This window comes from Hipposideros armiger, unplaced genomic scaffold (genome assembly GCF_001890085.2).
Source record: "Hipposideros armiger isolate ML-2016 unplaced genomic scaffold, ASM189008v1 scaffold_284, whole genome shotgun sequence".
Classification (NCBI taxonomy): domain Eukaryota; kingdom Metazoa; phylum Chordata; class Mammalia; order Chiroptera; family Hipposideridae; genus Hipposideros; species Hipposideros armiger.
This window is the reverse complement of record NW_017731634.1, coordinates 1,835,575-1,847,262: the sequence shown is the minus strand read 5'-3', so window position 1 is coordinate 1,847,262 and position 11,688 is coordinate 1,835,575. Positions and strand designations below refer to the sequence as shown.

Here is an 11,688-nt window from a genome sequence, read left to right as displayed (position 1 = left end):
TTTCCCACCAGCACCTTCCAAAGGATCGGCCCAGTCCGGCTGGGGGCCCAGGTCTTGTGCCCACTTAACAGGAGCAGCAGGCACTCGAGGTCCCCTCTCTCCCATCAGTGAGCGAATCTGTCCAAGGTCCCTGAGTCAGGTGCTGCTGGGCCGCCGACTTTGTCTGGCCACCAGTGAGGCGTGGGGACAGTGAGCCCTGCCTGAACCTGTGCCAGGTGGGGTCACTTGTGGGCAAGCCTGCCCAGCCCCTGCCCATGGGGAGAGCCATTCTCATAAAAATAGTTCCATTGTTTCCCTACCAAATTTTCCACCCAGCCTGAATGAAGTCATTATGCACCAGTGGACATTGCATTGAGACTCCTTTTCGGCTCCCACGGTCCCCTCCCTGGCCCTGGGGGTGGGGGAGGCAGAGCTTGGCCACCCTGCCAAGTGAGGGAGGCTGGGGTGGGGGGGCTTGGGTCCCAGTGGGGAGGGTACTGTTCCCGGACAGCAGGGGCCTGGAGCTGGTGCCCTTCGCCTTACATCTGCTGTGGGGTATATTTGGAGGGATGCGAGGATGGCAGGTGGGGATGGGACAGGTGGTGTCTGCACGACAGGAGGGCTGGGTTGCTGGGTCGCCCAGCATACTGTCCACCACCCTCCCTAGAGAGGCAGCCCAGAACAAGGCCAAGTCCGGGGCTGGGGTGCCCCCCTACGGGTTGTGCCGGGGGTGATAATGCCTATAGACTGTGATTTGGGCAGTGGTCATCGGCCTGCACAGAGCCAGAGGAGCCATCACTGAGCAGCAGAGCTGGGGTCCAAAGCCTGACCCCTCAGGCTCCACCACAGCCCTGCCTGCCTCTCAGGATAGGCTAATCGGCCACATGACAATTGACGGTGGACACCAGGCACTGATGGGTCCAGCCATGGCCACTGGCAGAGGGCGGGCGGGCGGAAGGCCAGGCTCACCCACCATACCTCAGACAGGATCTGACTGGCCTGCCGCAGGGCTGGCCTGGGGCCCTGGACGGAACCCAGGAGTGTGCATCACTCAGGCCCCCGGCAGGCCAGTCAGCCCCCCGGGAAGCCAGGCTGCTTCCGCTCCGGGTACTCATCACCCCTGCTGTCCTCCTTCTAGGAAGGCTGGTGTTCCCCGGGGAGGCAGTGGTCCCCTGCACTCCGCCTCCTGCCACCACACTCAGGTGACATCTCAGCCTTTTGCCTTCCCTCCTCCAACCCCTCCTCCCAGAGCTGCAGGGCGGGCCCAGCTGTTTTCAGCTCTTGGAAAGAGGCTGGCACCTGGGGGTTCTGCACAGGTGTGTCTAACACACACCCACTCACACCTGCAGAGCACAGGCAGTGACAATGTGGGGCTGGGGTCTCGGCTGATAGAAGCCCTCTCCTGCCTCAGTTTGTCTCTGTGTAAAGTGGGGGTGCCAGCTTCTGTGGGAACATCTCAATGGGAAGGCTGCAGAGGGAGGCTCAGCTCGGAACTCTCAGCCTCACCCCCAGCTCACCTGCTCACCGAGCACCCCTGAGTCACAGCCCGAGGGGGAAGGTGCCTGAGACAGGGATGGCCAGAAGGTCCTGCCAAGACCCCACAGCCCTCAAATCACCAGCCTCACATACTCGTATGCTGCCTTCCAGTCAGCAAGACCCAGGCTGCCCAGCCATCCAGCCATAGAGCTGGTGGCTTCAGCAGTTGGGGTGGGAGTGGGCAGCTAGCCTGGTGGCAGGTGGTGACCAGAACCTTCTCAAACCCCAAAGCTGCCCTCAGAAGAGACTTCTGCCAGCAAGCATGGTGGATGGCCGAGCTGCAGGAAGGGGACAATGCCATCCACTCCTGAGCACCTTGGATGAGGGCCCCACCCTCTGTGTCATAAGAGCTGCCAGGAAACCAAAAAGGGTTAGAACCAGGAAAACATCTCCCAATTGTCTGAACTCAGACCTAAAGGTCCAAGTCACATCTGACCAGTAAGGACCATCTGGCCAAGGCACCAAAGAGCCAGACTGGAGGTGACAAGGAAGAAGTGTGCACACACCCCATCCCTTACAGCAGGAGATACCTGGCCAGACCCTGAACCCTACAGAGGCCTGCCCCACAGCTGCAACCTCACACACTACCCACCCCAGTTGGCTGGGGGCGCCTCCAGGATCCCCCACTCTGGTGGCCAGAGCCAGTGCCTGACACCAGTCAGTTGTTGGGGGAGGCAAGAGGACAATGGCACCGAGGAGCCCACATTCGCCTGGGGCAGGGACTCCAGGTGGGCCTGCCCCGAAGCCCAGGGAGGGGGACCCACCTGCCCATGCCCACCGGGAAGCCCGCAGGCCTGCAGACCCAGACATCACACCTGTTGCGCCAGACACCCCAGGCCAACGCTTTGCTGGCCCTGAGGGTGGGAACACCCACAGGAGAGGAAGCTGAGCCCAGAGGGATTCCACAAAATGCCAGGCATCTGCAGTCTCCAGGGTACCCCAGCCTGGAAGAGGACGCCGTGATAGCCCAGCCTCAGTGGAGGCCGCCACTCGAAGGCCCAGTGGGGCTGTGCTCAGCAGGGTGGGGCCAGCCGTGCCTGCCTGACCTTCTCGTAGGCCTTATCATGTTCTGTCCACAGCCATTGAATGACCACATGGGCTCACATCATGCTAGGAGCTGGAGACGCCCTGTACTGACCCCGCCTACACTTCCTGCTTCTCCAGGGCCCACAGGGCCTGGTGAGGTAGGCGAGGGGACAGGCCAGGAAGGGTCGGGGACTGCTAGTCTCACTGTCACTGGACGCAGTCTCTGTGTCATGGTGAGGCATCCAGCGGCTTCCTCTGCCCTCTGAAAGACAGGCTCTGGGTGACCTTCTCCCCTCCCCGGGGACCCAGACATAGGTGTGGACCCAGTCGCTGACCCTCAGCCCCCAGAGCCTTCTGTTGGCGCCCCAGCAGTCCTGGCAGTCCTAGATGGTAAGGAGGGTCTGTGTCTTCTCCTTGACCAGCTCTGCAGAGCCCCCACACGGCATGGGTCATCGCAGGCGAGCCCCTGCCCCTGACCAGGACTCCTGCTCCCTACAAGCTGGCCAGGACCCTCCAGCCAGACCTGGGTGGGTCCCTGAGGCTGGGCTCTCCAGCCCCTTTCCAGGTGGCTCACTTTGCAACCTCCGTGATGCTGGGAGACACAGGGTGCTCAGGCTCTAACTACCCAGAGTGCCTGGGGCCTTCCTCTTCTGCCTAGAGGCCTCCCCCAGGGCAGTGTGTCCCCCAGTCACCCCACAAAGGAAAACACTCAGGGCGGCAGACCAGTGACACCCCAGGCCTATGCTAAGTCTGTGGGCTCTGATGGGCCTGGGGAGTGGATTCTACACACCAGTGACAGCAGCTGGTCTCACTCCTGAGCTTCGAGCACAAAGAGGCACCTCAGGCCTGTTTTGCACTTGAGGAAATGGGCTCAGAGACATTGAGTAATTTTGGAAAGGTACACCAGTGAGTGACAGAGCCATGATTTGCACCCACACCCTGGTGAGTGCAGGACCAGCTCTTCCCCAAGTATGACTTCCCTCTCCCAGATGTCACCAGTAGTCATCTGCCTCCTTCCTAAACCACTGGGAGGGGACCTCACCCCTTCTCACAGCCCAGGCCACAAGCAAGGCTGGTCGGGAGAGGGGGTCCGTCCTTCATCCCAGCCCAGGTCCTTAGCACTGATTTAGGTTGGGGTGTCAGGGACCTTGAGCCTGCCCTGGGGAGGGAGCAAGAAGGCCCGAGCTGACTCCTCAGACCCGGGACCAGGCTGAGGGTCTGGTCATCTGAGATGGTGGGCCTCTGGGTCATCCTGGGGACATCTTGGGTCCCTCAGTGGGGCCAGAGCTGGTGAAAGGGCCTAGGGGCGGGGTACTCGGTCGTCCTGCCTTCACCGCACCGTCCTGCCTCCCACAATCACACACAGGCCGAGGATTTCAGCCTCAGAGACAGTGTGACTTGCGACTTGAGTGTGGTGTGTTCTTAGTGTGTGTTTGTGGCCATGACGTGTGGTATGTCCTCTTCATGTGTGGTGTGATCGGTAGTGGCCTTAGTGTCTGACGGGACGGCTGAGCTGTGTGCCTTGGGACTTCAAGTACCATCTCCACACCCAAGCCCCAGGTTGTTCCCACAATTAGCCCGTGCCAGTGGCTGGGTGGCTGGCCCTGGAGGCACCTGAGTTCTGGGAGCAGAGACCCCTGCCCAGCGTCCCTTGGGCACAGACACCTGTGCTTAGAGCTGGCAGTGTGAACTGGGCAGGCGGTGGCGAGCAGTCAGGGAGCTGAGGGGCGGGACACGCCGGGGTCTGCCAAGCAGGAGGAGCAGGCGTCTGTCCTGAGAGCTGGAGGGTCTGCAGGGAGTGGAGGGGGACGAGGAGGGGGGTGCATCCAAGGCCTCACCTCTCCCTCCATAAACCTGAACCCCGCCCCCCCTCAGCCCCAGCTAGGGTCAGGGTCCCAGGCCTACCTCCCAAGGCTCTAGGCAAGAAAGGCTCACCCAGGGGTGGGATCCCAGTCCCTGCCCCCAAAGGCATCCCCTTCTGGGTTCAGAGCAGGAGAGGCTGCCCTGGGCAGGCTGGCCCCTCCCTGACACCTCGCCCCATGCTGAGGTGTTATAAATAGGAGGCTGCCCAGCCAGTGTTGGGCCACATCCCGCTTTGTCACCTACTGGAACTGCCACCATCTGGCCACCTACCACAGGAGAATGGAAGCACCTGCACAGGTACCAAGGGGCACTTGATATGGGCACCCCTTCCCATGTGGGACAATTGGGCAGTCATTTCTTGGGGTATCCCTAGCCTGAAGTTGGGGGGTTGTGTCCCACATGTCATCTCGAGCACACACACACAGGGCGAAGGCCGGAGGGTCCTGAGCCTCCCTCATGCAGCCCCCACCGACTGAGGGTTTGGTGTATGTGTGCGTGCACTCCATGCTCCCTGCTCCTGCTGTCTGAGGTGTTTCAAGCCTCGAGTGCCCACATTCTCTCTAGTGTGCCTGGGGACACTGTCCCAGGTGTCTGGACCCCACCCTCATTACAAGAAGCCCTGGAGGCTCTGAGTGGTCCTGGAGACCCCAGCCTCCAGGGCTCCCCTCTGGCCTGGCAGCCCTCAGGAGTGGGAGGGGCTGGTCTGGGCTCCGTGTCTAGGGGAAGAGGAATGTGGTTACTGGAGTTAGAAGCCTCCTTCCAGAGCCTCCTTTGCCTTACCTGAACACAGCCAAGGGTCCTGCCTTACCTGTGAGGGCTCAGCGTAACCATAGGGCATGCTTGTGGGCAGAGCTCTGTGCTGTGTGGAACCTACCATCAGCACTCTGTGCTGGCATGTGCTCCTGGCCACCCCTCACCTCGTACTTGGGGCCCCACGGAACTGGCTGGCTTGCTGTGACACGCATGTTTCCAAGACACATGGGAGCAGCTTGCTCAGGCACACCTGGCTGACACGTGTGCTGCCCCTGGCAGCAGATGCTGCCCCCCCCAGCCCCCTCCCCAGGTGCCCCCACCCAGGTTGGGGGAGGAGCCGGAGCCCAGGAAGCTGCTCACGGTTGCAAGGAGGCCAAATGATTCAGACCAAGATGGGGACAGCATGGAAAGTCCGCAGGAAGCCCATGTAGTGACTCAATGCATGTCCAGGGCCAGTGGGCCTGGCCTGATCAGGGCCCCACGTCCCTGTGCACTACACAGGCTGGGAGTTTGGGATGCTGCAACCTCCAGGGCAGGACTAGGGACCAGGGATGCTGTGGCTCCACTTCCTGGGGCCCTCAGATCCCCACCACCTGCTGGCCCACTGGCCCCCTGCCCACTTTTCCTGAAGCCCAAGGTCTACAGCCGGGGCTTCCCTGGGGACTCAGCTCGTGGACGATGCCCCACACAGGGCCCACAACACTAAACACTCAGGCCTGACCCTTGGCCCAGACATGGCCAGACAAGCCTGGCTCTGTCAGACCCAGTCAAACGTGGCCACATTGGCTGCTGGGGGTGGTGGAAGCCATCGAGGCCCAGAGTCAAATCTTCACAGATCCTCCCAGCACTGGGCTCTGGGTCTGCAGACATGGCACAGTCCCTACCCTGAGCAGGTCACCTGGTCTGCTCCTCCCCAGAGGTCCCTGCCCCATTTGGAGACAGCAGCAGAGACCCACCCAGCCTCAAGACTGCAAACAAGGCTAGGCAGAGCTGGCACGCCTGTTCCCTGCTGTCCCTGCCCACACCGCCCATGCTGGGCTCCGCCGTGATAAGACATGCCTGAGGAGGCTGCTTTGTGCCCTGCCAGGCGTCACAGGGATAGATGCATGGTCAGTCCCAAGTGTGGACAAGCCTCTGATGGGGCCTCTCTTGACTGTCAGCCGGCTGGGCTGTGCCATTGGTGGCCAAGAGACAAAACTGTCTCTGGGAGTTCCCAGGGACAGAGAATGGAAGTCTGACTGGCCCAGGGTGCAGAGACCTAGGTGGGGGTCAGGCTGGGTGGAGGGCTGGGGCCCTGCTGAAATTCGTTTCTTGGACGCAGCCTGGAGCAATGGCACAAGCAGCTGGTGCAGGGCCCGGGACCAGGACGTCCCCCGAGGTCCAGCCGCCACTGTCCAAGGAGGGGCGCGGGGAGAGGCTGGTGGAGCTTCACACGTCGTTCAGGGAGCTGTTCACCTTCTTCTGCACCAACGCAACCATGCACGGTGCCATTCGCCTGGTCTGCTCCGGCCAGAACCGCTTCAAGACAGCGTGCTGGGGGCTGCTGTTCCTGGGCGCACTGGGCACACTCTACTGGCAGTTCGGGTTCCTCTTTGAGCAATACTGGCGCTACCCAGTCATCATGACTGTGTCTATGCACTCAGAGCGAAAGCTCTTCCCTTCGGTCACTCTGTGTGACATGAACCCACACCGGTGAGGGCTGAGGGCTAGGCTGGGAGTTGGGGGGCTGGGATAAGTGCTGGGGGGCCAGGATGAGAGCTAAGGTGCCAAGATGGGAGCTGGGGATGAGGACTGGGGGCTGGGATGGGGGTTCCTGATGCAGCTCCGCAGCCTGTGACGTTCCTCCAGGCGTGGTCACAGTGGAAGCCCCACTGGCTCAGGAAGCTTGGGTCATTCATTGATGATGCCACCTCACCCCGCCTCTGTGCCCAGTCAGGGCCTCTGGGACCTCTGCCCCCTGGGAGGGTGTAGTTGTTAAAAGACAAGGAAGAGCCACTTGAAGCTTGGTGTGGTTAGTGCCACCCTGGAGGGGCACCCAGGGGTTGGGCAGCAGTGTGCAGTGTGAGGAGAGCTGGGAGCAGGCTTTCCAAAAGGGCAGCCTGGAGCTGGGCTTCAATCGTGGGGTCCCTCCAGGAGAAGGGAGCAGGACAGCTTTCCCGGTGGGGAGGCAGCAGGAGAAAAGACAGGGAGAGGCTATGAGCTGCCAGGAGGAATGGAGGGTCCAAAGGCCTGCCAGGTCTGGCTGGGGCGCCTGACTTCACTCTGCAGCCCAGCTCCTAATTCAGAACCTCTTTCTGGGCGCCCCAACGAGGGGGAGGAGCTGCTGTCCACTGACCTTTGGGGTCAGTGTTGTGGGGGCAGAGAGACTTACCCAGCAATGCCCCCAGTGACTGATGCGGGTAATCTTGGGGGTGTGACTGACTCAACTTGGCCCCTCCCTCGCCCCGCCCCACAGGCCCAGCCTAGCCCGCAGCCAGCTGCGGGCACTGGATGCGTTTGCCCAGGAGAATATCTATGCTCTCTACAAGTTCAACTTCAGCGCAAGTGGGGATGCCCCCTTTGCGGAGGACCCTGGCCGAGAGCCTACCTTCCAGCTGGACCGTGCTGTGGACCGTGCTATCCGCCTGCAGAGATTGAGCAGCCCAGGCGGCCAGAACAAAGTGGGCTTCAGACTGGTGAGTGTCCGCCTGTGCTGTTGGCCTGCAGGGCGCTGAGATGGGTGTGGGCAGGGCAGGCATGGGGTCTGTGCTGAACTGACACCCCACCCCCAGTGCAACAGTACTGGGGGCGACTGCTTTTACCGAGCCTACTCATCAGGCGTGACGGCCGTGCGAGAGTGGTACCGCTTCCACTACATCAGCATCCTGGCTCTGCTGCCCACCGACCATGAGGACAGCCACCGAAGCCATGGCGGCCACTTTGTCTTCTCCTGCCACTATAATGGCCAGGACTGCCAGGCCCAGTGAGTGCGGTCAAGCTGTGGCCACTCCCCCTCCACCCCACCCAGCAGGCGTGGGTGCCACCCCCGGGGTATGGCCAGTCCCAAACAGCTCTCTCCAGACCAGAGATAAGGCAGGCCGTGGGCCCTCAGGCCACACCCGGTGGGTGACAGGTCCAGGGGGTGTGCTGGTCTGAGCGTGACCCTTCGTTCCAGACACTTCCAGACATTCCACCACCCCACCTACGGCAGCTGCTACACCTTCGATAGGGACTGGGCCGCACAGCGCCCAGGCATTACCCACGGTGAGTGCCAGCCTGGGTCTGGGTGTGGGCAGAGGGCTCCTGCCAGCCTGGCTTCACCCCCAACCCCCCGGCCTCCCCCAGGGATTAGCCTGGTCCTCAGGGCTGAGCAGCAGGACCAGCTGCCGCTGCTGTCCACGGAGGCCGGCATCAAGGTCATGGTTCACCAGCGCAACCACACCCCCTTCCTGGAGCACCGCGGCTTCAGCGTCCGGCCAGGGACTGAGACCACCATCGGCATCCGAGAGGTGCGATGGCCCCTGGGAGTGGACAGAGGCGGGGCCCCAAACCGACCTCCCAGACTAGCCTTGGGGCCTGAGGGCCAGGGCGGTTCGCAGGCGAAACTGAAGCAGCCCCCTCCCCACAGGACGAAGTGCACCGGCTCGGGAGTCCCTACAGCCATTGCACCGACGGCGCGGAGGGCCTGGACGTGCCGCTGCTGTACAACACCTCGTACACCATGCAGGTACGTCTGGGCCGGGGGCGGGCCGTGGGGGGAGGACCCGGGAGAAGTGAGGCTGGGAGGGGGGTCAGAGGAGGTCAGGGGGGTGATGCGGAGGACCGGGGAGGGCAGTCGGGGTGAGAGGAAGGTGGACTGTCCGGCCGGCAGGCAGGCCTCGGGGAGGGGATGGTTGTTCCCGTGAGCCGTGAGCCTCAGCTCCGGTTCCCGGCTGTCCCCGCAGGCCTGCCTGGTCTCCTGCTTCCAGCAGCTGATGGTGCAGACCTGTTCCTGCGGCTACTACTTCTACCCCCTGCCGGCGGGGGCTGAGTACTGCAGCTCTGCCAGGCACCCGGCCTGGGGTGAGGCCCGCCCCGCCCCGCCCTCCGCCCCACACCCCTGCGCTGGGCCGCTGGGGGCAGAGTCACCCACAGGCTCTGTCAGAACCCAAACCTCCCGCCACCCCTGGGCCTCTCCTAACTGGTTCACCTATGACCCCCACTTCCCCAGGCCACTGTTTCTACCGCCTCTACAGAGACCTAGAGACTCACCAGCTTCCCTGTGCATCCCGCTGCCCTAGGCCCTGCAGGTGAGTGGGAAGTGTGGGTCAGGGGTCACTGCCCTAGGCACCACAGGAGGGGTGTGACAGGGTACTCTGTCTCCCAGGGAGTCTTCATACAAACTCTCTGCTGGGACCTCCAAGTGGCCTTCCTCCAAGTCAGCGGTGAGTCCCCTGAAAGGGTGGGGTGAGGGGCAGACCAGCACATGAGCCTCCTGGGTCCCACCGAGCCCACCCTAGACCAGCCTCTGCCCCTGTGGTCCCTGCCTTTCCACCCGCCCCGCAGCACCTGGAGGGCTGGGAGGAGCCGCAGCCACAGTGACCCTCTGTGTGCAGGACTGGATGCTGGCCGTGCTGGGCCACTGGAGCCCCAGCGGGAGCACAAGCCCCAGGTGGGTGGGCTCCTCCTCCTCCAGACGTCCTGCCCAGGCCCCTTCTCCTGCCAACCTCACCCTTCAGTGCTCCCAAGGAGGGGCCCCAGCATGCAGGTCCAGGGCTCAGCCCCCCACGTCTGTGCTGCACTCCAGGAGCAATGTGGCCAAGGTCAACATCTTCTACCAGGAGCTCAACTACCGCACGGTGGATGAGACGCCTGTTTACTCGGTGAGCCGGCCAGGGACCACAGGCTGGCGTGGGGGCAGCAGCTAGCCCGACACACTGGGGTGCTGCCCCAGCCCGAGGCCCTGTGCGTGTGCTCACTGCCCACTGGTGCCAACAGGTGCCGCAGCTGCTTTCTGCCATGGGCAGCCTCTGGAGCCTGTGGTTCGGCTCATCCGTTCTGTCTGTCCTGGAGCTGCTGGAGCTGCTGCTTGACGCCATAGCCCTCACCGTGCTGCTCGGCTGCCGCCGGCTCCGCCATGCTCAGGGGTCCCAGCCAGAGCAGTAACAGGCGTCCCACAAAGTCAGAGGCCAACCAGTTGCCCAGTGACTGCAGGCATGATGTCAAATGCCCCAGAGCCTAGCTGGCGATGCTTCAAGGGCTCTGGCAGGAGTCTCAGCTGAAGAGTGAAGCCAAGAGTGTCCCCCAACACTCCTGACACCTGAACCAACGTGAACTTAGTCTGATCCTGGGAGCTGTAGCAGCAGCGGGCTCTCCTGGCTGCCCAGCCGGCCAAGCCAAACCCAGGGCCCAGGAAGCAGCAGCGCTGGCAGCCAAAGGGCTGGCAGGCAGGCACTAGGGTGCCCAGCAATCAGGGCCTCTCATCAGCCCAGCCACCCTGCCCAATGGTGGCCTCACAGTTCTCAAGGAGGCCAGGGCAGGAAGGAGTGTTTCCACCACTGGACTCTCATGTCCCGGGCATGACTGAGCATCTGTGCATGTGAGTGTGCATAGGATGAGTATGCACATGCATGTGTGCATGCACGAGTGTTTGTGCATGTATGTGTTCACAGGAGTACATGTGCACACATGAATGTTTATGTGTGTGCATAGTAGTGAGTATGCACATGCATGTGTGCATGCACAAGCATCTGTGTGTGTACATGGGAGTATCTGTGCACATGCGAGTGTCTGCATGCGTATGTGTGTGCGCATGGGAGTGAATGTGCACATGCATGCGTGTATGCATGTCTGTGTGCAGGTGCATGCATGTGTCTGTGCATACATGTGTGTGCATTTGCGTGAATGCATGCATGGGGGTGCCTCCACACAGGAGGTGTCTGTGTTTGGTATCAGTGTCACGTGTCTGACTGTCAACACGTCTGTTTACAACTGTGTGTAGGTGTATGCAGGCATCAGGCAGAGCCTCCCTCAGCTCAGGGCAGGTGGGACGAAGTGCAGGACCAGGCCAAAGCATTCAGTAACCTTTGTAATAAAACCTGCCACTCCACCTGGTGGCTAGAACGTGTGCGTGCCTCCCAATCACCCTTCCCCAAGTGAACTGAAAACCTCAGGCTGCACCTCCACACCCCTTGGAGCCACAGGCACTTCTGGGGCTAGGGGGCAGGAAGACACTGGGCACAGGGCCACTTTGCAGGGCTAGGGCTTCCCCGGGGGCCTGGCCAGGCCCAGAAAATCCTTGCCAGTTGGCATCCACCCTACTCCTACCAGGAGTCACAGTCCAGGCCAGAGAAAGGCAGGGGGGCCTGGGAAATGCGGGCTGGGGGTGTCAGGAGTCAGTTTTAATCAAAGAAGCCTCAGGCCCCTGGGTTCTGGCTTATTGCATCCCTTTGGGGCACCGGTGCTAACCCACTCAAGGCCACCCTTCAGGGAAGACAAGGAACCCAGAGACACCCCTTCCCCAGCTGAGACAGAGGAGTGAGGTGGGTGAGCCAGCCAATGACACGCAGCAGG

The 11,688-nt window shown here is 62.1% G+C and overlaps 1 protein-coding gene across 1 annotated transcript; it reads left to right on the top strand.

The window, feature by feature from the left end:
• Positions 1-4,637: 4,637 nt before the first annotated feature.
• On the top strand, positions 4,638-10,782 carry SCNN1D (sodium channel epithelial 1 subunit delta). Its single transcript, XM_019658494.1, has 13 exons — positions 4,638-4,701; positions 6,479-6,849; positions 7,613-7,832; positions 7,929-8,119; positions 8,312-8,400; positions 8,482-8,645; positions 8,765-8,863; positions 9,081-9,198; positions 9,347-9,425; positions 9,503-9,560; positions 9,732-9,787; positions 9,923-9,998; positions 10,114-10,782. The coding sequence occupies exons 1-13, from the start codon at positions 4,684-4,686 to the stop codon at positions 10,279-10,281; spliced, it is 1,707 nt and encodes a 568-aa protein (XP_019514039.1). The 5' UTR covers positions 4,638-4,683; the 3' UTR covers positions 10,282-10,782.
• Positions 10,783-11,688: the final 906 nt, after the last annotated feature.

Excerpts from the sequence above, each read along its gene's own strand:
- SCNN1D (XM_019658494.1), top strand. Across the intron at positions 8,401-8,481 it reads GCGCCCAGGCATTACCCACG|GGATTAGCCTGGTCCTCAGG; the intron begins GTGAGTGCCAGC and ends GGCCTCCCCCAG. Across the intron at positions 8,864-9,080 it reads ACACCTCGTACACCATGCAG|GCCTGCCTGGTCTCCTGCTT; the intron begins GTACGTCTGGGC and ends CTGTCCCCGCAG.